The sequence below is a fragment of the Mesocricetus auratus genome, unplaced genomic scaffold (assembly GCF_017639785.1).
Source record: "Mesocricetus auratus isolate SY011 unplaced genomic scaffold, BCM_Maur_2.0 Super-Scaffold_100007, whole genome shotgun sequence".
Lineage (NCBI taxonomy): Eukaryota > Metazoa > Chordata > Mammalia > Rodentia > Cricetidae > Mesocricetus > Mesocricetus auratus.
Window position 1 is genome coordinate 75,618,566 of NW_024429191.1, and position 23,381 is coordinate 75,641,946.

The 23,381-nt window shown below is 52.3% G+C and overlaps 1 protein-coding gene across 1 annotated transcript in view; it reads left to right on the plus strand.

The window, feature by feature from the left end:
• The window catches only part of Lasp1 (LIM and SH3 protein 1), a 35,964-nt gene extending 14,290 nt beyond the window's left edge, over positions 1-21,674 (plus strand). The window contains exons 3-7 of the mRNA XM_040749617.1: positions 3,069-3,153; positions 11,934-12,041; positions 17,842-17,998; positions 18,349-18,449; positions 19,164-21,674. Of these exons, the coding sequence (XP_040605551.1) occupies positions 3,069-3,153; positions 11,934-12,041; positions 17,842-17,998; positions 18,349-18,449; positions 19,164-19,337 (625 nt within the window). The 3' untranslated portion in view covers positions 19,338-21,674. The remainder of the gene's footprint in view (positions 1-3,068; positions 3,154-11,933; positions 12,042-17,841; positions 17,999-18,348; positions 18,450-19,163) is intronic.
• The last annotated feature ends 1,707 nt before the right edge of the window (positions 21,675-23,381 follow it).

Sequence of the window (23,381 nt, forward strand, 5' to 3'; positions counted from 1 at the left end):
CTCCTTCCTCTCTCCCTTTCTCTGCTCTCCTGCCTGGAGCTGAGGATGAGGTTGCCATGGGAACCTGAAGCACATCAGCTAGCAGGAGAAGGGAAAGGCAGGGTTGTCTCACCCAGGGTTGGGGGCTGTGGGGAGGGGACTGGGCTGACCCATCAGGAGGAATGCAGTCCTTGTGGAGACCTTCCTCTGCCTGAGGTTGGGTGTAGCAGCCCTCCATAGTGTCTGGAGCTGCTTAATCTACTAGAACTGATACAGGAGTAAATTCCTTCCCCATCCCTAGCCCTCTGGAGTCCACATCTAGGCTCCCTCCCCTATTAGTATCCCTTCTCTAGGGGGTGGAGAAGATCTTGATGGCTACAGAGAGATGATGAAGTCCCCCAGTCCCGCCTGAAGTTGGCATTTGGTACATGCTGGAGGGGCTCCTGGGATCTTCTGATGGGATATAGGGTGGGTCGAGGGGGTATGTGAATGTGGAGGGTTCACAGCTGCCAGCTCCGTGTTGAGAAATGCTTGCCAATTTGGAGGACACGCCTATATGTTAGTCACGTGCAGGCAGATGCTGTGTGTATACTACAGGAGCTGCAGAACTAGAGAGAGGGTGTGGCTGTCTGCACGTGTCTGGCTATCTCTGGGCCAATGGAGGTGGCTTTGTGCTTTAAGTCTGTACACACGGCCAAATGAGAACAATCCCCGGGGTTTGTGGATGCTTCTGTGGCTGTGTGCTTGTTCAGTCCCTGCCTTCTGCTCTCCAGGCTGCCTCCACCCTGTCTAACATACTGCTAGCCGGTTATCACACTTGACCCTCCACACCTGGCCACAGCTGCCTGGACCCTGTGCCCCCTACTTCTGCTGTGTGCATGTGTACTGACGGATGCCCGGCTCACCCTGGTTTGTGTCCCACTTCCATTCAGAGTGGGCCCAGTTTGTGTGGAGTGCCCTTTCTGACGCCTATCTCCCCGCGTCTCAGGACGACCAGCCAGTTCTCCTAGACATCTCACTTCATTCCTTCTGTTCATTTCTTGTCTCTAGGAGCAGAGTCCTGCTTGATCCTCCCCAGTCCCGAACAGGAGCAGGAATTGTTGGATGGGCTCCTGAGCTGTGGGTGGCCTGGCTGCAGGGCACTGGGCCAGACCTGGGGGTGGGACCTTGCCTTTGCCTGCCTTCATCCAAGCCATCCCTGCTGCCAGCTGCAGGCGCCTGTGTTTGCTTTGCCCACCTAGCTCACCGCTTTTGCCAGGGGAGCTCTTTATGTGGCAACTGGGATGGCCAGGACCCACATAGGCATCTCCTAGGGCTAAGACAGTGACATCAGCAAGGGGGTGAAGATGGTCACCTGAAAACAGAGCCTGTCACTCTGTCCCTTCTAGTCACATCTTTGGTTGTCTGTCCTCTCTACCCAAGGTAGCTCAGAGGGCCATCATATGTTGGTACAGCTACTGGAGGATATGCTGGCTTTGACCAAAGCATACAAGCACGAGGCAGTTCACCACCTGCTGTGAACATGCTGACCAGCCGGGGTGGGTCAGACCTAGAAAAAGGCCTAATGGGCCATCTGTCTTTCTTTCTTGGTGTTTGGCTGCCTGTGAGTCAGGGAGTCTGCACTGGTCACAGCGGTGATGGGTGCAGTCACCCAGAGCTAAACACAGCCAAGTCAGACTTTTCAATACAGTTCTTGCTTGGAGAAGTCATTCACTGTCCCTGAGATGGGTGAGGTTCATGTGAACACTACCTATTTCACATTCCAGCACTAGACCCAGACCATGGCTGGTTTACCTGAGGCGACACGTGACACGAGGAGGCTGTGGAAGAGTTCTCCTGTTTTAGCCCAACTTCAACACCTAGTGTGGTGTTTGTTTATTCAAGTATCTGCTGTGCTTCAACCGCTGTTCTGGAAGCTTGAATAAATCAATAGACAAGTGATCAAAAAGCAACTGTTTTCTCCCCTCGTGGGGAAGAGAGTGGCGACGTGTTGAATACATGAACTCAGCGACTGCCGAGTGACATGCTAGTACCAGCACACTGCTTACCTCTGTCAATAAGGACATTATCCTGCAAGTCCTTACAGGCAAGGTTCTGGACCACCTAAGGCAGCGGTTTCCTAGGGGTCAGAATTCTGACTTGATTCTGTGTGTTTAGACTATACTGTCCAACCTCTCTAACCTCTGCTCTGTCAAAGGAAGACAGTAGCAACACTGCAAAAGGTAACAAGCTTGATAAACTAAGTCACAGGACAACACTAACTGCTGTTACCTGTCACCGGAAGGTGACTAGCCACAAGCAGATAGCCCACCTACCATGTACTTGGACCTTGTCAGCCCCTTGAAACACTTTGTTGGACACATATTTCTCTCTCTCTCTCTCTCTCTCTCTCTCTCTCTCTCTCTCTCTCTCTCTCTCTCTCTCTCTCTCTCTCTCTCTTTTCTGGTTTTCTTTCCTTTTTTTCTTTCTTCGAAACAGGGTTTCTCTGTGGCTTTGGAGGCTGTCCTGGAACTAACTCTTGTAGACCAGGCTGGCCTCGAACTCACAGAGATCGGCCTGCCTCTGCCTCCTGAGTTCTGGGATTAAAGGCGTGCGCCACCAGCTCCTGACTCACATATTCTCTTAGCATACCTGTTTATGACTCTTGACAGGGAACCTTCTGGGTATCTGGTATTTATCTTTCCTTCAGCCTTGGGTCCTTCAAGCTTCTGTGTGCTTGCTAGTCTCAGTTCTGATTTTGTGCCCATCTGCACAGCTGACTAGGTCCTCCTGGGGGGCCTGATCCTGGGATCCTCTATGGGGAGACTCCAAGGCTTAGATTACCTGAAACAAGAGTAATCAGAAACCCTCAGAAGCCTTCCTGTGGCCCTGGACAGTTCTGTCTGCCAGACAGTCACTCAGGCCTGCTGTGTCTTGACTCCTCAGCTGTCCTAGGCTGTGCCTGGGGGAGTTCCTGAGTCCCTTCAGCACTGACAAGTGGGCAGGGACTGTCCAGTGGTAGAGAGGCCCAGGGTTCCCCACCCTTCCCCAGAGTGATGCCTGATTCACCCTTCCCCAGAATGATGCCTGATCTTCTTTCTGTCCGGCAGACACTACCCCAAGCAGTCCTTCACCATGGTTGCTGACACTCCGGAAAACCTCCGCCTCAAGCAACAGAGTGAGCTGCAGAGTCAGGTGAGGGGCGGGCACTCTGTGGCTGGTGGAAGGGGAAGGCCCGTGTAGTGGATTGGGCAAGGGCATCTGCGGTCTCTGAGGCTTGAGATGCTGAAATCCCAGGCTGCCTGTCTCCCCACCCCCACCTTTCCTCAGTTACCTCACACTTCCTGACCTGGTGGGGGGGTGGGGGAGATACTGCCTTCCTACCTGAAGTTGGTTGGAGAGGTGTGGGCATCTGTTTGCCTCTGCTGGGGCTCTGAGAGCCTGCCTTCTCCAGGAAGCTGTCCCCTGCCTGCCACTCCATTCCCACCTGGCACAGAAGGACTAGAAGCCAACCATAGGCTTGCCAGTCTGTGTCTCACAGCCTGCCCTCTGTAACTATGTCCTGAAACCTTTTGCTCCCCGTGGATAGGGGCCCGTGCTCCGCCATGCTCCCGTCTCTTTAGCCTGACTCTCCTGGGTGACACAGGCTCCTACAGTAGAGGAGGCGACATTGTCTGCCCTGGCTCAGAAAACTGTCCTTCAGGGATACTGAGCTACAATGAGCTAGGTGGTCTGGAGCCCTGAGACCTTATTAACGAGCTCTGCCTTGAACCAGCCTGGCCTGGCTCAGCACGGATTAAAAGATTAAATGAGAGAATACAAGTAGGGGAATTTACCGGGTTGGCACGGTGCCCAAGGTGGTGCCTCAAGGACTCCTCATCCATGAGAAGTGAGGCGTCCTTGCTGGACTGTTTCGGGTGGTTTTGTTGTTGTTTGTTCTGGTTGTTGTTGTTTTGAGATGATAATGTCACGTAGCCCTTCTAAAAAAAATTGCCCTGGGGACTGGAAAGACAGCTCAGAATCTACATCATTACAACCTTTATAATTCCGGCTCTCGGGATCTGAAGCCTCTGGCCTCCACAGGCATCTGCATTCACCTGCATAAAGCCACCCGGGGACACATACACCTACATGTAATTGAGTGTTTAAAAAAAAAATTCTTAGCCAGGCAGTGGTGGCACACTCCTTTAGTCGCAGAGGCAGGTGGATCTCGGTGAGTTCCAGGACAGCCAGGGTTACACAGAGAAACTCTATCTTGAAAAAAAAAAGCAAAAACTAACAAAAATATCTTAGGAGGGGGCTGGAGAGATGGCTCAGTGGTTAAGACCACTGACTGCTCTTCCAGATGGACCCAGGGTTCAATTCCCAGAACCCACATGGCAGCTCACAGCTGTCTGTAACTCCAGTTCCAGGGGACCTGACACCCATGGCAAAACACCAATGTACATAAAAATAAATAAATTTAAAAAAATCTTAGGAATAAAAAAAGAATGACATTGAACTCATCCTCCTGTCTCTATCTCCCAGGGTGCTCCACGCCTAGCAACTTTACCGTTATCTGTCTGTCTGTCTGTCTATCTACTACCTGAAGGGAACAGTCTTTACCGTCTTAAGAAACACAAAATACTCCAGTAGTGGTGGTGGCAGCGGCAGCAGCGGCACACGCCTTTAGTCCCAGCATTCAGGAGACAGAGACAGGTGGATCTATCTCTGTGAGTTCAAGGCTACAGAGCTACAGAGATACACTGTTTTGAAAAACCTAAAAAAGGAAAATAAAACAAACACCCTACACAAAATAGTCCCGACTGCTGCTGAGAACTTGTGAAACCTAACAAGTGATGTAGTTAACTTCTCCTTTCTTGTCCTTGATGCAACTCCAGGGGTAGCCGGAAAATAGCTCCTTCCTGTCCCTGCGTGGAAAGTGTCTTAGAGTTCCAGGCCACGTTGAACCAGGTTGTAGGATCTGAGCTCTGGCCTTTATACTCACTCGCACAAGTGTGGTGCCTTGCGCATGTGTAGCCTTCCAGTGTGTTCCACAGTGCAGGCAGCTGCTTGTCCTTTAGCCTTCCCAGGAGAAGCGGCAGAGCTTAGACTCCTGCTGCCTCCAGCAGGCCAGGCAAGGAGAGCCGGCAGAGGCCAGCTTTTTTCCTTTCTATATCCCACTCAAAGAAGAAATTCAATACCCTTGCCCTTTCCAGCCCATGAGAACTCACCCTCAGCTCCTTTTGCTTCTGGAATCTGACCCCTATGGGGTGGGGCTGATATCAGGAACCAGCCGGCGCTGCCCTTTGTTCATGAGCACATGAGGCCTGGGGTTGCTGTTGGGAGGGCTGTTCTGCTCCCCACACACAGATTTCAGGTTCCTAGACTAGCGGGGGCTCCAGTAGGTGGGGTAAGTAGGAACAGTCATCATTCTTTTAAGTTCTTAGTTAGGGACAGGCCCTGCACATATGTCTGTCTGTGTCCATCAGTCTTCACAGCCATGTTGTCAAAAAGGGAAGGGCCCCTCTTGGGGGTCTCCCTCTCCGGTTGTTGTTGGGTTTTGTTTTGTTTTTTCTTCGAGCCAGGGTCTAACTATCCTTGACTGGTCTGGAATTCCCTATGTAGTTCAGACTGGAATTCTCCTGCCTCAGCCTCCTGGGTGCTGAGATTTTAGATGTGAGCTGCTGCTCCTAAGAAGGGATTCTTCCAATTATGCAGGAGGGGGTCCCTGAGCTTCGGGGAGGCCGAGCTGATATGATACATCTTTAATATCTAGCCACGCCTCTGTCTGCCTACTGGGGAATCTCACTCCTAGTCTCTCAACACCACTTGCCCAGGGCTCCAAGGCAGGCAGACTTCGAGCTCAGCTGGTTGGGCCTCAGAGTGTACGCCCCAAACTGTTCTACACCAGCTTACAGACAGTTAACCTAGGCTGGCCTCAAACCCCGTTAATCTTTCAGACTGAGCCTCCTAAGGGTTGGGATTAGTGGTTATGTGCTCTGGAGGCTTGCTCTGCTGGGCTGCTGAGTAGGTGGGAGCCACGTAGAGCTTTGGGGTGCTACCAGGCTGGAGGATCCGTGCCAGACAACAGGGTGGGGGTTGACCTTCTGCACTGGGGACACAGCTCCATTCCTGGACCTGGGGACCTGGGGGATGATGCGGAAAGAGCCTGCTCCCCTTTGCAGTGTCTCCCACGTCCTACCATCTGTGCGGTCTGAGGCTTCCCCCCACTTCGTAGTTTTTTTTTTTCCTCCTCTGTAAGGAGTGAAATGGGGACGACAGAGACCCATTTGCTTAGAAGCTGGGGGCAGGGCCTGGTGTGAGGCTTGGAAGGACAGGCCTGCATGGCTGGCCTGGTCATAGGTCTGTGGCTGCTGTGGGGGAAGGGCTGGTTAGAGCTTTGTGTGGCTGGCAGAAAAGTGGGAGCCTCAGCCCCTTTTGTGCCCCACCCCAGCAGGGTGTCATGGGCTCCTTCCAGGGCTGGCTCCTTCCTAGCCTGGCTTCATGCATGGGTTCTTTTTCCTTTGGGAAGTCGCCTGGGCAATTTCGGCTTTGTTTTCCCACTGCTATATTGGTTCCCAACTGCAGAACTGCCCAGAAACGGCACTCTGGGTGGTGTTGTCAAAGCCGGCAGCTGCCCCCAGACCCCTCTTCTCACTTGCACCCCACCAAATGGAGGCAGCAGCTTTGGGATGGGGCTGAGGAGAGCTGTGACAGTAGTCCAGGCCCTCTCCCAGGCTGAAGTGCTGGGAGTGTCTGTTTTTTCTTCCTTGTCACCTTCATAGAGTGTTTCAGGAAATGCCCTTGAGGCGAGGGAAGGGTTCTTCCTCCTGTCTTGGATCCTGAGACCAGCAGCACACACTGAAGAGTGTCACAGTATGGTAGCACCTATCTGTAGCCCTGAACAAAAAAGTGCCAGTGGTAAGTTCTTGTCCCCTCAGGAGAAAAATGCCAGAGTAGTTCCAGTGGGGAGGCACAGACCAGACCAGAAGAGCTATGCCCTGATTGGTGAGCTTCAGGCCTATGAAAAGCCCCGTCTCTAAGGAGGAGGATGTATCCCTGAGGAAGCATCTGAAGTTGTGCTTGGCGCACGCACGCATGCACACACGCACGCACGCACGCATGCACACACTTGAACATGCATACATGCACATGTCTTTTAAAAATGCTCTGTTAATACTCTGAGACAGACCTGGTGCTCACACTCAGGACTGGCCAGCCTAGGCGATATACTGAGACCTTACCTCATTTTTACCAGAGCCAGCAGCCTAAGGTTGAATCTTGGATTACTACCACTAGCTGTGGCTTGGGACTAGTTACTTAACCACTCTGCCACTGGGCCTCCGTGTGTAAAGTGGGGATCATCTCCCCCCGGGCTTGGCTGTGGGGATGTTAGTATGTGTTAGGTGTTTGCCATTGTTGGCGTGGTGCCAGGGCTTGATAAGTGTTTCCTTTTGCTGTTCTCTGTGAAGGGAGAGGAAATGGATGGAATGACTGTGACCCCCCCCCCCCCACTCCCAGATCCAATCTTTCAGCAGCTGTCTTCACATTTGTGGGTCTGATGTAAAATCCAGTCAGAAGGGAATGGGTTACATAGTGTGGGCCCAACACCAAAATGAGGTCATTGCATTACAATAAGTAGGAATGGCTGGCGGAGTGTTTGTTTCTGTTTTTTGAGATAGTCTCACAACATACCCCCGCTGTCCTAGGACTTGCCCAAGACTCCTTGTAACTCACAGAGAGCTACTTGCCTCTGCCTGAGATAACTCCCCCCCCCCCCTTTTTTTTTTGAGAGATAGACAGTGTCTTGCTATGTAACACAGGTTGGCCTACAAACTTTCAATCCTGCCCAAACCTTACTAGGATTACAGTGTGCTACCAGGCCTGCTTCATATGCTGAACCGTGACAGATGATGTATCTGTATTCAATTCATTTCTTATTTATCCAGCAAACATTGGTATGTACTAGTTTTCAACTGGGATAAATGAGAGGGTAGCTAAACCTACCTAAGAAAGGTAGATCTTCATGGATACCAGCTGTCTGGGTGTCATGCCCTGTGCTGTTGTGGGAATTTCCAGAGAGGGAGGTCCTGGCAGCATAGAGCGGGGATGGAGTCATCTGGCCAAAGTTCAGGCTCTATTGTAGCCAAACTGACAACTGGGTTGAGTGACCTGGCAGGCTCTGTCCCCACCGCTATCCTGTCATAGCTGGTGAGTCATCCAGAAAAATGCAACTACTTTTGCATGGGTGAAGGGACGGTCTCAGTGAAGGCCTAGTGGCTACTCCTGCTAGCAGTAAAAAGCTCTTGGAACTTTCCTCACCTCTATTCGGTTAAAGCCAAAGATGCTTAGATAGGGTCATAGACTCCGGATGAGGGGACCTTTAGAGAACTACCTAGCCGGTTTTCTTTCCTGGGCCCCATCCTCACGAGGAGACCTGGTGGGCTGGGGAGATGGCTCGGCAGTTAAGAGCACTGGCTGCTTTTCCAGAGGATCTGTGTTCAATTCTCAGCGCCCACATGGCAGCTCACAACCGTCTGTAACTCCAGTTCCTGGAGACATGATACCCATGGCATAAAACGAAAATAAATGAAAAAGAGGGGACCTGGCTTGACTTGGGACTTATAGGCACACTGTGTGGCACCCAGGCTTCCCTGCCTCCTCCTGTCCTACCTCCTCTGCCTCCCACGTTAGGGTAAAATGGATGATCCTTCCAGCGAGGAGGAAAGGCAGTTCCTAAGTCTGGGAACCAGTTGATGTCATTGCAGTGTTGCCATGGTAATTGTTCCCTGGATTAGGGGCCTGACCCTAGCAGAGCCAGGAAACGGCGGGAGCGGGGCTTGGCATTGGTTCAGCGCATTGGCGTTGACAAAGCACTTGCACAGTTGTCCTCACGTGGTGTGCGACACAGCACCCCCGCTTTAGCACTGGCGCCACCGTTGATTTCCCATTTTACAGATGTGGAACCTGGTCCAGGCCACTGGTCCACGATTGCACAGCAGGTTGGAGATTGAGTCCAAGCTCCTTCTGGTTCTGGGCCCATATTTAGTGACATGAAGTCTCCCATCTTTTACATGGAGAGAGAATCTGATCTCATTGTGTAAACTGGGCTGGTCACAAACTCATGATCTTCCTGCCTCTGCCTCCAGTCATGATATTACAGACATACATCACCGTGCCAGCTTGTATATGCACATTTTGAAACAGGGTCTCCTTATAGCTCAGGCTGGCTTCAAACTTACTTTGTTACAGCTACACACACACACACACCAGATTGTCCTTGAACTCTTACCTTCCTCTACTTTGTGAGCATAGTGATCATAGGCGTGTGTTACCATCCCTGGCTTTTCTCATGTTTTAACTAATGTCTGTGATGGCTCTTTTTACAGGAATCTGAGACGTGGTAGGACCCTTCTGGTTTTCTACAGTCTCAATTTTTCTTCTCTTTCTTGATGTCTCCTTTCTGAAGGACCTTCTAATAGTCATGTGCTGTTTTAGGCCTTCCTAGGAGGTTGGATGTTAGGCATCTGACATCCCTCTGGGTGGCCTGGGCCTAAACTTTCTCCTATAGCTTCTCAGGCATTTCTCACAAGCCTGTGTCAGCCCAGGTCCATACCCTTGTGTCACGCGAAATACCTGCATTCAAACTGTCAGCACTTTTTGGTCTTGCTATGTAGCTATAGCCTAATCTAGCCCTTTGAGTGCTGGATTATAGGCCTGAGCTACCAAACAGGTTTAGGCCTTTCTTTTTATCTGCATCAAGGGAGGAAGGATCCACCTAAATAGTGATCCTGACTGTGGAGGACCTGACAGATCACAAGCTGTGAGTCCTCAGTTTGGTAGTTCAATGTGTGACCAATGACTCCGGGCCTGGGAGCTGCCTGGCCTTCCTGGAAACTCCCAACATCCTGGCCTCTGTGTCCTGGGCTGACCCGTTTCAGGATAGTGCATCCACTGTAGAGGAAATCCAGGCAGCTGGTGAGGCCTGGAAGAGACTGAGGTAGAAAATGGACATCCGAAGCCAAGAAACAGTTCTCTACCCTGCAAATATTTCCCAGCCTCTGTTCTGTTTTCTAAAATCCCCAGGGAAGGACAAGCTGTTCTTCAGATTGCAGTTCCTTTAGTGTCGGGGAAGTCCTTTCTGTAGTGTATCCTGAGTGCCTCTAGTTTTCCATGGAGCTCTTGAGAGGGGCAGCAGTGGCGTGGTGGGGCTTTCCCTGGGGCTTGGACCCCTGTTCTGAGGTTCTGCCTGTGCGACCCTCTCCCTCTCCTGTAGGAATTGTCTCCATTGGCAGGCTCCAGGAAGCTGTTCTGGCTTGTCAAAGGCTCAGTGATGAGGTTACCGCTCTCCCGGACAGAGCCTTTGTCCTTTGGCACAGCCCCTGTTCAGCTGGTTGCTTAAAAACGCCCCCACACTCTAGGTGGGTCCTGCCACGCTCTGCTGAATCCTCAGATTTGGCAAGGGCTTCCTTACAGCTGTAGGCAGGAGTGCAGTGGTGGGAGTCTGGCATCCTGGCGCCTCAGGACATTTACTGCGAACCACGTGACCTCAAGCAGAAGGCATCTTTTTTTATTTGAAATAGAAAGAAAAAGTATTGGTGGACAGTGGTGGGGCACACCTTTAGTGCTAGCTCCCGGGGGGCAGAGGCAGGCAGATCTCTGTGAGTTTGAGGACAGCCAGGGCTCAGAGAAACCCTGTTTCAAAAAACAAACAAAAGGGTATTATTTTATGTGTATGGGTGTTTGCCTGCATGTTTTGTAGCATGTGTGCGCCCCATACTCTCAGAGAGTAGAAGGGAGCCTTGGACCCCTTGGGACTGGAGCCACAGATGGTTGTGAGTTGCCACATGGGCGCTAGGAATTGGACCCAGGTTACATGTCACAGGGAGGCAGTCTGCTGTCGTTTTTGAATGTATGGGTTATTGTCCACTTTAGGGAAAGTGAAAATAACTTGCAGCAGATGAATCTAACAGTCTTTCTCTAAATTGGTGCCGTGGGTGTCCAGGTGTGCACTCACAGTGGGCAGAGTTGGCATACGCAGGTTGCAAGTCCGCTGTACAGCAGGCTGCCCTGTCCACTGCTGGGGAAAGGCTAGCTGCTCACACCCTCAGTTATTCATGGCCAGGCTAACCAGGATGCCTAACACTCAACAGTCACCGAGGTCATAGCCAGGCAAAGGCACGGACGGATCCTGGTGGGAAATCCATTCATTAGAAAGGGTCCCTTGTCACTAGTGGATCATGTGCATTGAGGTACATTGGAGACCAGAGTCTGCTGAGCTGCCTGAAGTTTGTCTTTGCAGGCTCTGGTCGCTGCTTCTGCTGCTGCAGACCCCTGGTTCCCAGGTGCTAGCTTCTGGGTCTCTCTCTCTCTCTCTCTCTCTCTCTCTCTCTCTCTCTCTCTCTCTCTCTCTCTCTCTCTCTCTCTCTCTCTCTCTCTCTTCCTCCCTCCCTTCCTCCCTCCCTCCCTCCCTCCTTCCCTACCTTCTTTCTTTCTTTCTTTGAGATAGGGTCTCCCTTTATGTAGCTCTGACTGTCCTGGAGTTTACTATGTTGACCAGACTGACCTTGAACTCACAGAGATCTGCCCGCCTCTGCCACTTAAGGTATGGACCACCATGCCCAACTGATGCTGTTTTCTGGTGTCAGCATGTTCTGATGTCAGGACTTTGAGCAGAAGTGCCTCCGTCTTGATTTTTTTTTTTAATTTTCGGGTTTAAGTGTTCACTGCGGTTCCCTGGAAGAACAGCTAGTACTCATAACAACTGAGCCATCGCTCTAGCCCCAAGGTGTTGCCTCTTTATGGGCATTCGATGTGTGGTCTCCCCTCAGAACCTTCTGTGTGGTTATTAATGGGGTTATGATTGCTCTGACACCTTCCGGCTCAGGCTTCTGCTTTGTGCTGGGGGTGTCTGGCCGGGGGCCTCAGGCGAGGCATGCCTGTCCTCACATTCCACCTGACCCCAGGCTCTCTTCCTCCCCCTTGGCCTCTAGGTGCGCTACAAGGAGGAGTTTGAGAAGAACAAGGGTAAAGGCTTCAGCGTGGTGGCAGACACACCCGAGCTGCAGAGAATCAAGAAGACCCAGGACCAGATCAGCAATGTGAGTTCCTATCCCCCCCCCCCCCCGTTACCTAAGCTACCCTCTGCCCTCCTCTCTCATCCACCTCCACCCCCCCACCCCCACCCCCCACCCCCGCTGAGCAGCCCTGCCTTGGCTCCTCAGGAGGGCCTGCTTGAATAGAGGGAAGGGAGAAGCTGAGGTTCCCAAGTGCCTTTTCTTTGTTCCCCCTCTTTGCTAGGCATTCTGCCCAAGTGGCATTTCCTCCTTAAAGAGACTGCCCTTTTAGTGTGTGTGTGTGTGTTCCTGTTCGGTATGTGTGGATATTAAGTTGCCTCCCACTCCCTAGAGCAGCCCCCACCCCCTAGAGCAGCCCCCACCCCCGCATGGTGGGGGGCAGAGTGCAGATTAGATGCTTGTTTTAGCACCTGGGTCAGAGCTGGGTTGGGGGGGGCGTGTTGAGCCTCCTGTCTGCCTCTGGGTGCTAACACTGCAGTCATTTCCTCCCTCCCTCCCTCGCCAGCCTCCCACCTCAACTTGCTCTTCCTTCCTGTGTGAAAACCTAACTGGCTTGCCCGCTGGCCCTACACCCTCTTCAGACCGTTTCAGGCGGGAGCTGGGGCTGGCCATCGGCGTGTCTGTTGGGTGTTGGGTGTCTGGCTGTCAGATGGGTAGGCGTGGAGAGTGGGTGGGGAAGAGACGGTCCCTATGTGGTCCTTCAGAGCAGCTGGGGCTAGAGAACAGGCCTCAGTTTCCTTCTTTGCATGGCCATAGACTAGCAGCTCGTGTGGCTCTGGGCTTGCAGGGGCCTGATTTGGAGTATGTGGGGAGTAGAGTGCTTCGGTGGGTGACATCACAGAACATGTGCTCACGCCTGAGCACAGAGCATTAGAACATGCCCCGGCAGCTGCAGCGAGACTCCCGTAAATGAAGGATGAGGCAGGCACTGTCCTCGGTGTCTGTAACAGGAAAGGGCCCACCAGTTGCCTGTGTCACTCTGGGCTGAGGAACTGGAGATGGGTGGATAGGGTCCATATTCAGATGGTCCCCCTAAGTCCCCACCCTCCAGGTTCCACATCCCTCACCCTCCTGCCACTCTCATAAGCTAGTTGGGCTGCACCCCTGGTGAGTTATAGTGGAGGGTCAGGTAGAGTCCATGAGCATAGGGCTGAGACAGAACCACCCCTGCCCTGGGGAATGGCTTTCAAATTCTGCCCTCTGTCTGGAAGAAACATTCCCTTTCTTTGGTGGCACATGCCTGCTGAGGAAGGAGAGTCGTGGATTCAAAGCCACTCTGGAGGCTGAGGCAAAGATCAAGAGGTTGAAGCCATTCTGGGCTCTGTAATGAGACCCTGTGTGAAACAAGGAAAGCTTCCTGGAGGAGGACTAAGGATGTAGTTTCCCAGTAGAGCATTCACCCAGCATGCATCGGGCCCAGAGTGCCCTCCTCGGCACCCAAAAGAGGAAAAAAGGAAACCACTGTCATGAATGCGTGCTTTAGGCTTGGAACTCATTCAGATATTTTCTGTTCTTGTTTCATAAAAAGTGCCTGGGACAGGCTAACCAAGTGGGTTTTGCAATGCAGTCTTCATGCTGAAGTTTAAAATGAACGGCCTGAGGGAATGCACTGCTTCTCTTGGGGTGATCATCAGAAGCTTTAAACCCCCTTGGGCCCCCAGGAAACCTTCTTACAGTTGCCCTCTTCCAGCCTGGGCCTGACTCACACACCCTGGAGTTTCCTTTCTGGCTCAGACCACACAGAGGGCAAAAGGGTGTGTCAGAGAGCTCCCTAGATGGGGAGAGGGGAAGTGGTGTGGCCTTGGGTGACTGGGAAATCATGGCATGGCTCACAGCTCCAGTCATGTGGCTTTGTCCCTGAGACACATGTGGCTTTGTGTGCCAGCCTCAGGGACGCTCATTCATTGATTTACCCTCTGAGCTCAGAGACTCACAGGAGACCATCAAGCCCTAGTCATCCCTGTGTCACTTTCATTCTGACACCCAGTCTGTTTCACCTGCCTTTCTGCTCCCTGTTATTGAACATTGTAAGTGCTGATGCCTGAGGAGTTCTGCTAACAAAAACTGGCTGTGGCCAAGAAATCCACACTAGAGATAGCATCTTATCAGCCATCTCGGGGCTGCCATTAGCTGATTGTCCTGGTTCTGAGCTGGGGGGAGGTGCCTTGAACCTGGCCTGGGCTTCCAGAGCAACCAGACGGAGTTGGGAGCTGTGAAATGTGACTGAACGCTGGAAGTCTTTCCCTTGGTTTTAATGAATGTGATTAAGGTCTGTCTCTATCAGAACCCCCACCCCCCCACCCCCATCAGCTGGGCTGTAGCTCAGTGGTAGAGTGCTTAGCATGCTCAAGGCCCGAGGATTTAGTTTCCCCCCATATACAAACAAAGGGTCCCCTACGATCACAGGGCAGTTAGTGAAAATGTAGGCCCTCTGTTCGCCCAGCATTCCAGTTTGGCACCCCTGGACTGGAGCCCGAGATTCAGCATTGTAAACACATCCCCTACTTACTGTGGTCCATGCTGAGTGAAAGTTATCACTTAAACTCAAAAGGTTTTGCCAACCCCTCAGTCAGAGGACGCCAGACCTGGCTGTGTCCCAGAACTCTGAGGGAATTTTAAACCACAGGCAGAACTGTGGCTAAGCGGTGCCAACCTCCAGCGTAGCTCTGAGAAGGCTGCTGTTCAGAGCCACACTGTATTTTGGTTCCAAAATAGCATCCCTGTGTGTGGCCTGTCTCTTCCTAGATTAGCACCTAATGACAGGTGGCCATTTCTGGAGGCCACACTGTCCTATAGAGATGGAGCCTGGCTTCGCCAGCCAGAGCAGTTGGAAACCAAGTCCCTGTTCTCCTGGGATGGTGATGTTTGCTTGGAGATGTGCGGTCTGTCTTCTGCCCTGTGTAAAGCAAGAGGTTGAACGAGACAGGCATGCTGGCTGGAATGGGGGCTCCTGTCTTTCTGTCCCACAGCTGCCGGGCAGCTCTGAGTTTCAGTTTACTCCTCTGTAAAGCAAGAGTAGTCATGTGACTGCAAGAGAAAAGCCGAGTAAGTATGTGGTCAGTGATGAGCATTGTCAGTGGTGTTCAGAGGCAGAGCTAACCTCTCTACACTGTGAGAACAGAAGGGACGCCAAGGGCCCAAAGGTGCAGCTCAGTGGCAGAATGTGGGTTTAGCATGTGTGAGACCATGAGGTCCATCCCTAGGGGAGAGGTGGAGAGGGGAGGGAGGGAATTGCATATCTCTTATAGTTCTGGCTTCACTGGAGGCGTGTCCTGGCACTGTGCTGTGGGGCAAAAGCTTTAAGTTCACATACATTTGCTCTAAATCGCTGAGGACTTTTTGTTTGTTTTTTAAAATAATTTAATCCTATTTTATGAGCATTGGTGTTTTGCCTGTGTGAGGGTGTCAGATCTTGGAGTTACAGACAGTTGTGATCTGCCATGTGGGTGCTGGAAACTGAACCCGAGTCCTCTGGAAGAGCAGCCAGTGAATGCTCTTAACTGCCGAGCCATCTCTCCAGCCCTCATTGAGAATTCAATGAATGAGAAATGGCTTTTGCTGAACCTTTTGTGGGAGTGTTGTTTTCTCTTGTTCACATGTCTATACCCCCAGCCCCAATTTTGTGTCTTTTTTTCCCCTGGCAAACTGAACCATACATACAGCTACAGTAAGCAGCTCTTTTCTCACTGTGCAAACCAAGGACTAGGGGTGTCCAGCCTTTCATGCATGAGGCCTTGGGCCTGATCTTCAGGGCCACTTAAAGAGAAAGGAAAAAGCCTGGCGGTGGTGGCTCAGCAGACATGGGTGGGTCTCTGAGTTCCAGGCTAGCCCTGGTCTAGAGAGCAGAGCAGGGTCCAGGTAGCTAGGGCTACACAGAGAAACCCTGTCTAATTTGGGGTGGGATGTGAAACTCTGATAGGAAGCCATGTTACATGTTGCTTGAGAACTAAGGCTCATGTTATATTAGTAGTAGATTCTGTTGGACTCTATTTAACCTCTTCAGGCTTGTTTTCCCCATCTGTGAAATGGGGGCAATAGTGCAGTGGTATTCTTGGACTGGGTGAGGAAAGGAGAGGAGTAATATATTAGGACTTCACCCCTTCCCTCCCCCCAAAAAGGACAGGCTGACAAGAGCAAGCTAGCTATTCCATTTAAAGTCTGATGTTACTGGCTAAGCTGTGACGCAGCGTCATGTGGAGACAGACACATGGCCAGTCAGACTTTTTCCCACCGCAGTCAGGAAGCAGGTGCTTCAGAAAGCAGAACATCAGCCAGTCTCGGAGGGGACCCTGCCCAGTCACACCAAAGCCTGCCCAGTAAGGGTCCTTTGGTCCCAGTCACTGAGCCCACATGCACAGAGACCTGGCTTCCTGCCATGTAGGCCCTGGACCTTGCCTGTCCTCATTTGGGCTCTTTCTCTGAGTTTGAGGCCAGCCTGGTCAACGGAGTGAGTTCCAGTACAGCCAGGGTTAAAAAAAACAAAAACAAACAAACAAACAAAACCAAAAATCAGGACTTTGGGGAATGCTTACTGCTCTTGCAGAGAACCTAATTCGGTTCCCAGCACCCACATGCTAGCTTATAACCACCTGTAACTCCAGTTCCAGGGGATCCAATGCCCTCTTCTGACCTCAGAAGGCACCGAGTATGTGGTGCACAGACATACATGCAGGTAAAATACAAATAAAAATATCTGAGTCATGTGTGAGTCACGATCGGCAGGATCCTCTGGAGGATGTTTCTTTGCCTGTTAAGAAACTGCTAGGTGGGCCAGGAGTGCTCACACAGCTTCCCTGTTTTTCTGGGGAGGAAGTGGGGGGCAGTGGTCAGCCCGGGCAGGGCCTCACTTTCAGCCTCTGTGCCCCATGCTTCCCTTTCTTGTTTGCATGTCTGGATTCTCCCCAGAGAGGAGGGGATAGTCCTCTGATTTTGAGGGGGATAGAGGCACACTCAATGTTGGGACAGAAAAAGATAGAATGGCAACTAGGTCACTCTGTTCTCAGGCAAAGGCCTGCCTGCCTGCCTGCCTGCCTGCCTGTCTGTCTGGGATTTTGTCCATTGTCCCAGTCAAACTTCCCGCATGGAGGTCTGCAAGCCTTTCTTCCCATCCCTCCCCTAGGAAATGGGAATGAACGTGTGTATCCATCTTGAATTATCACTTACTTAGTATATGTGTTGTGGAGGTCAGAGGACAACTTGAAATCCAGCTCCCTGCTTATAGTTTTTTGTTTGTTTTGCTGTTTCAAGCCAGGGTTTCCCTGTGTAGCTCTAGCTGTCCTAGAACAGAGTGTGGGGCTTTGTGCATACTATACTAGAGCAAGCACTCCATCACCTGAGCTACAGAACCAGCTCTAGAGACATAGCCAGGCTGGCATGATGGCTTTTCATGGCGGTTATCTCATGGCACCTGTAGTAACTCATAGCATACACATCCGACGGTCCAGTTTTAAGGAGGTTTAACTAAGCCAGGAAGCAGGTGAACATCTGCCAAGTTCAAGGGCAGCCTGGTCTATGTGGTAAGACCTTGTCTCCAGAAAAAAAAGAAAAGAAAGGTTTAGCTGAGGCTTGTCATGGTTGTTACTTGGTTACTTAGACAGCTGGAACTCTGTCTTTCTGTAGTCTCACATAGTGTGTGTGTGTGTGTGTGTGTGTGTGTGTGTGTGTGTGTGTGTGTGTAAGGGTCTCACTGTGTTGCTCAGGCTGGCCTTGGGTTCCCAGCTCCCCCCTCCTGCCTCAGTGGCCGGGATGACAGGCACCACACCCAGCTTGGGTGGTGATGGGAGAGGGCTGGTTGGCTGACCTGGTTGTTCCTTCTGCTCTGCAGATCAAATACCATGAGGAGTTTGAGAAGAGCCGCATGGGGCCCAGTGGAGGTGAAGGTGTGGAACCAGAGCGCCGAGAACCCCAGGACAGCAGCAGCTACCGGAGGCCACCTGAGCAGCAACAGCAGCAGCCTCCCCACATCCCGACCAATGCCCCAGGTAAGTGCTAGCCTGGGAGGTGGGGAGGGCGAGAGGGGCCCCTGAGGTCAGGAGAGCAGGGTAGTGAGAAAGTGGCTGCACACATACAGGCATCCATGCATGTAGAACTGTTCCCACCCTGCTGAGGGTGTGGGTGGATCCATCCGGAAAGTAGATCCCAGTCTGAGGAGCATACGGCCCTCGTGAAGATCCAAGACACTAAGGAATGTGCACGCCTAGCTGTAAGCCTTTGTGGGGGCCTGCTGAGCACGGCTGGGGTGGGGTTGAAAATTCATGCTTTTGGCTTCATAGGGCATGGGGCGATGGGCTTGGCAATACACTTTCTGAGTCCTGTCTCTTCCATCTTCCAGTTTACCAGCAGCCCCAACAGCAGCTGACTCCATCCTATGGTGGCTACAAGGAACCTGCAGCCCCTGTCTCCATACAACGTAGTGCCCCAGGTGGTGGTGGGGTGAGTATCTGCCTGGAATGCAGAGACCCTGGAATAAGAGTGGTCACAGCGTATGCACCTGTGTGCGGGCACACACGCGCACACACACACGCACACACGCACCCACACTAAAAGTTAAGGATATAGCTCGTAGTAGAGCACTTGCCTGAAATGCACAGGACTTTGGGGTCCAGTTCCCTGTACTGCATCCCTTTCCCTTAGGAAACGATTATGTACCGCTGGCTTTTGTGTCTTGGGGGGGGGGCAGGAGTTAGTCCTGTGCTTGTGCTGCCATCTTGAGCCAGGCCTATGGTAGGACTCATCCAGTTTTTTTTCTGGGTGAGCAAATGAGCAACAGTAAGAAGCTTGACAGTCCTTGGTGTGAACATGCTGGCCTTGATGTTCGAGGATACATCCCACTAGGGTGCTTAGGCTGATCTCCATGCTGGGTGTTGGGATTAAAGGCATGCACCCGGCTGGCACATCAGATTTTAAAACTACTGACTTGGTGTTGAGCCTATGGGACTTTAAGGCTGACCTGTAGAAACAGGTACAAGATATTCTGTGGCAGAGTCCATCCCAAGCCCTGTCCTCTGGTTCATTGGTCTCCCGAGGTCCCTGAGAAGTAGAGAGAAAACACGGGGCCCGGGAGTCACTTGGTGGAGCGCAGGTGAAGGTCTGGGTCTGGGAGACCCACATCCAATACCCAGGGTGACCATTGGCTGTGCTCCCCAGAAACGGTACCGCGCAGTATATGACTACAGTGCTGCCGACGAGGACGAGGTCTCCTTCCAGGACGGCGACACCATCGTCAACGTGCAGCAGATCGATGACGGCTGGATGTATGGGACCGTGGAACGCACTGGCGACACAGGGATGCTGCCAGCCAACTACGTGGAGGCCATCTGAGCCCCGTGCTGCCCCACCCTCTGTCCTCAATGCATTCCATGCATCACATCTGTCCTGGGGCCTGACCCACCCACCCCTCAGTGTCTCTGTCTCTTAAGATCCGCCACTGCTTCATCCCTGCCCCTCCTCCAGCTTCTTTTGCGGACCCAGGCCTTGTTCTGCCACTGTCTGGGGCTCCTTCCTCTGGCAGGTTTTCCCTTGGACCAACTGACTGATTGACTTTTCTCTCTGGATGGAACAGGCTGGGCACTCTGGGGAGGGCAGGACTCTTCTGGGGAGGGTGGGCTCACAGGGCTGGGCTGAAATAACTAATAGGCAACCCATTAAAGAGATTGGATAGGCGGGGCATAGTGGCACATACCTTTAATTCCAGCACTAGGGAGTCAGAGACAAACGGATCTCTGAATTCAAGGCTGGCCTGATCTGCATCATGAGTTCCAGGACAGCCAGATGAGACCCTGTCTTGGGGAAGGGAGGATTAGTTAGCTCCCAGCTCCACTTCCTGCCTTAGGCCCTTCAGAACCCCTGACCTAGCTCCCCTGGCACTCTGTATCCTAGGGTTGGGGTGAGCCCCATACTCCTCATACCTCCAGGTGGGGTTCCATACATTCCCAGGGGGAAGGTATTAACGCCTCAGTAATGTTGGGACCAATGTGATGAGTTTACCTTTTTGCTAGTTCGCCCTCCTCATCCTGTGTGTGTTCCTTCACACACTGAGTGTGCCGTCCTGCCCACACAAACCTAGGATGGCCAAAGAGCTCCTCGGGAAGCACAGCTGGGGTCAAGTTCTTGCCTTACTTTTAGGGGCAGCGGCGGGACGCGGGGTGTTCTCCCCGGGCCTGTCTCTCCCCGCCTCCCCCAGCTCCAGGGACTCTCTTTATCTCCCTGACTGGGGGCCTGCTGTGAAGGGTAGAGCAAGGGATGCCTCTGCCGCTTGAGCTAACTGAGCTGTTCCTTCCTGCTCCCCAGGGAGGAGGTCTCCGCGTCTCCTATGGCCTTCCCTTCCTGCGACAAGGCTGGATGGGGCCTGGAGCTTACGAAAATGACACAGGAGGCTCCATCCTTTTGCTCACTCACTGGGGAGGTGGGAGAAGGCTTTCCTGTCCTTGTGTCTGAGGCTGCAGAGTAGGGTAGGACCAAGTCACCCACACTGTGGCACCTCCCTCGGGGCTCTCCTGCCCTTGGAGCAGGGAAGAGAGTCCAGGACCCCAAAGCTGGCGGCACCATCTCTAGACTGGTGCTAAACTCTCAGGTTCGCACCTGGGGCCTGGGACAGTCCTTACTTGGCTTCATTCATCTCTGAGTTTTCTTGTCACCTCTCCTGGGTCCCCCGACTCTCATCTTCACTTTGAGTCTCTATCAGGTCCCTTTGCACACAGACCCTGCTGCAGGCGAGGTTTGAACCTGAAGCCACTGGTCAGATCACCGATGCAGTGGTCAAGACACCCTGGGAGGGCTTAGTGAGGAAGCTCTCCCACCTGGCCGGTCCCCTCTCCTGTGCGCAGCATGGGACCTTTGTGGAGGCACAGCAGGAGTCCCTGGGGAGGTGACAGTCTACTCCATTTCCTCTTGATCTCAAAGCACAATGCGGTTCTGGGGACCAGAGGTCAGGGACTCTCACCCTTGGAGGGCCTGTGCTTGGGAGGCGCCTGGTTCCAGTCAGCTGGACCTCCCTTCCCAACATAAGCCCGTGCTCTTCTACTGCTCTAGAAATGAGGGAGACGCTTACACACCCATAGAGGGAAGAGGATCTATCTATTGGTGCTGAGGGCCCCAGCTGGAGTCCATATTCTTTTCCAGAAGCATCCACCCCTAGGAGAGCACAGGATCCCCAAGCCCATGGTCTCTTCTTTTGTAAAGGTCTTTCAGCCAATCAAAACCCAGGAAAAAAAAGCACCTTGGCTAGACTGTGAACTTAACTTTGTGGGCCAACCCTGCAACACAAGAAGCTGGTGGTGAGAAATATAAATTCTCCCCACACTGCTTCCCGTTTCCCCGCCCTCGTGTCCCTCCAGGGAGCATTTTATTTGCTAATAGCTGGACACAAGACAAAAAGTACCATCCCACAAAGCTTATATTTACAAGGAAACAGAAATGGCCCTGTGAAATTCGCCTCTGTCCGACATTCCATCTGTGTGTGTGTGGTGTGTGTCTATGTGTGTAAAGCTGCCCACTCATCTTTTATATGGGGTTGTCATCTTTCTTTGGTCTGTTTGGTCCCCTCCCTCCTGGCCTTGCACTTGGGATCAGTTCTTTCTGGCCTGTTATGATTCTGAACATTGACTTGAACCACAAAGTGAATCTATCCTGGTGACACAAATAAAAGTCTAATTTTTACCTGCGGACTGGGCTTCCTCTTTGGCTCTGAAGTAACTTCTATGTGTGTCCTGTCTGCCAGGGGACATTGACCTGTCACCCACGGTGAGCCCAGTAGAAACCAAAGGGTAGCTGTCTCTTCATCATGCTTCAACATCTGCTTCCTCCTTGAGGACACACCCCAGCCCTCCAAATGGCTTCCACCAGTGACAGTTCTGCCATTACGCAAGGCTGGCATTCCCTGCATTCTGAGGGCCCTCACAGTCCCCCCTCGTCCGCTAAGCATCTTCCTCCCTCCCAGCCAGGGTACCCAGGCATGGCCAGGGGTCTCATCAAGTTCCTGGTCTCTGGCTCCAGGCCAGCCAGTGAGCTCAGCCCGGGCATGTTTTAGCCCAGTGTGTACCATTGTCACGGTTGAATTGTAAAATGATAGCAACTAGGACAGTCCCCAGTACCTCGGATCCTGGATAAACCCTCCATAGGGTGACCTGGCAGGCAACACACGGCAGCCTTCCCACTTTCCCATTCCCACTTTCCTATCTCCTCCCAGCCCTATAATGGGCTGAACCCAGCCAACTAGATTGCAGGCACTACAGCCCCCTTTTTTGTTCCATGGGTCTGGGAAGGGACCTGCGGTAGGCGATACAGCCCTTTGGACCCTGGTTCCTGTGTATCTTGCTGGCCTGGTGCTACCGCTGTGGTAGCAAGTGGCCCTATGCACCTGCTGAATGACACCTGGCCTAGCTCCTGGCACTTAGCCTTATCCTTCCTTTGACCAACTGGATATCTTTTGTCCCACTATGTGAACTTTGTTTGGGATTTTCCCAAGAAGACAAAACTTGGTTCAGGAAACCCAGAAAACTGTGATACTTATGAATTGAGGTTTTACACATGCCAAAGTCTTTTTGGAAGCCTCATTCAAGTTATTCTAAGCATACGGTAACAACTGACTAAAGTGTAGATATAAAGAGAAATACAAATGCCCTGGGCATAGTGAAGGTACGTCAGTTTCTTGAAGCTGGGGGTCCCCTGCAGCTGCAGAGGCTAAAGTTCATTCTTAAAGTGTTTGAGTTTTCTTTCCGCTGACCCTCATGAACCCCCACCCACACCATGACATCCTCAACACTTCTGGTCATCGGCTATGTGTCTGGAGGCTTTGCAGCAGGGCATTTTCCACTGGGGCCACACATGAAGGTATTCCCTGGCCCCAGGGGAGCAGCAGGCGAGAGGCAAAGAGCTAAAGTAATCAAGAGAATGGCAAGGCTGAATGCAGGAGAGTGGGGAGTGCTCCAGGTGTGGGGAGTGCTCCAGGAACAGGAGAGTGGGGAGTGCTCCAGGCATGGGGAGTGTTCCAGGCAGTGCTGAGGTCCCACAAAGGCAGTTCCTGACACTGTCCCTGAAGGAGCTTATAGTTCCCAACAGCAGCAGAAGAGCCTGCCCACCTGGTGATGCGCCTCTTTTCCTTGCTTCAGGTCCCTTCCTGGAAGCTTCACTGGTCACCTGCCTAAGTTCCTGAGCTGTTTGGTGTCGCGTCTGCTGCGCGGCCTGTGTCCGAGAAGGTGCGGAGGGTGTCGGGGATTGACAACACAGAGACTTGTTCAACGATGTAAAGAAAACTTTAAGCAGGCTCCAAAAAGGTTCAAGAAAACTTCCTAAAAAAGGCTCCCACCAGAGAAGCTTCTGCTCTCTCCTCTACCCTGGCTGGTTCTGCTCTGACCCCAGAAACTG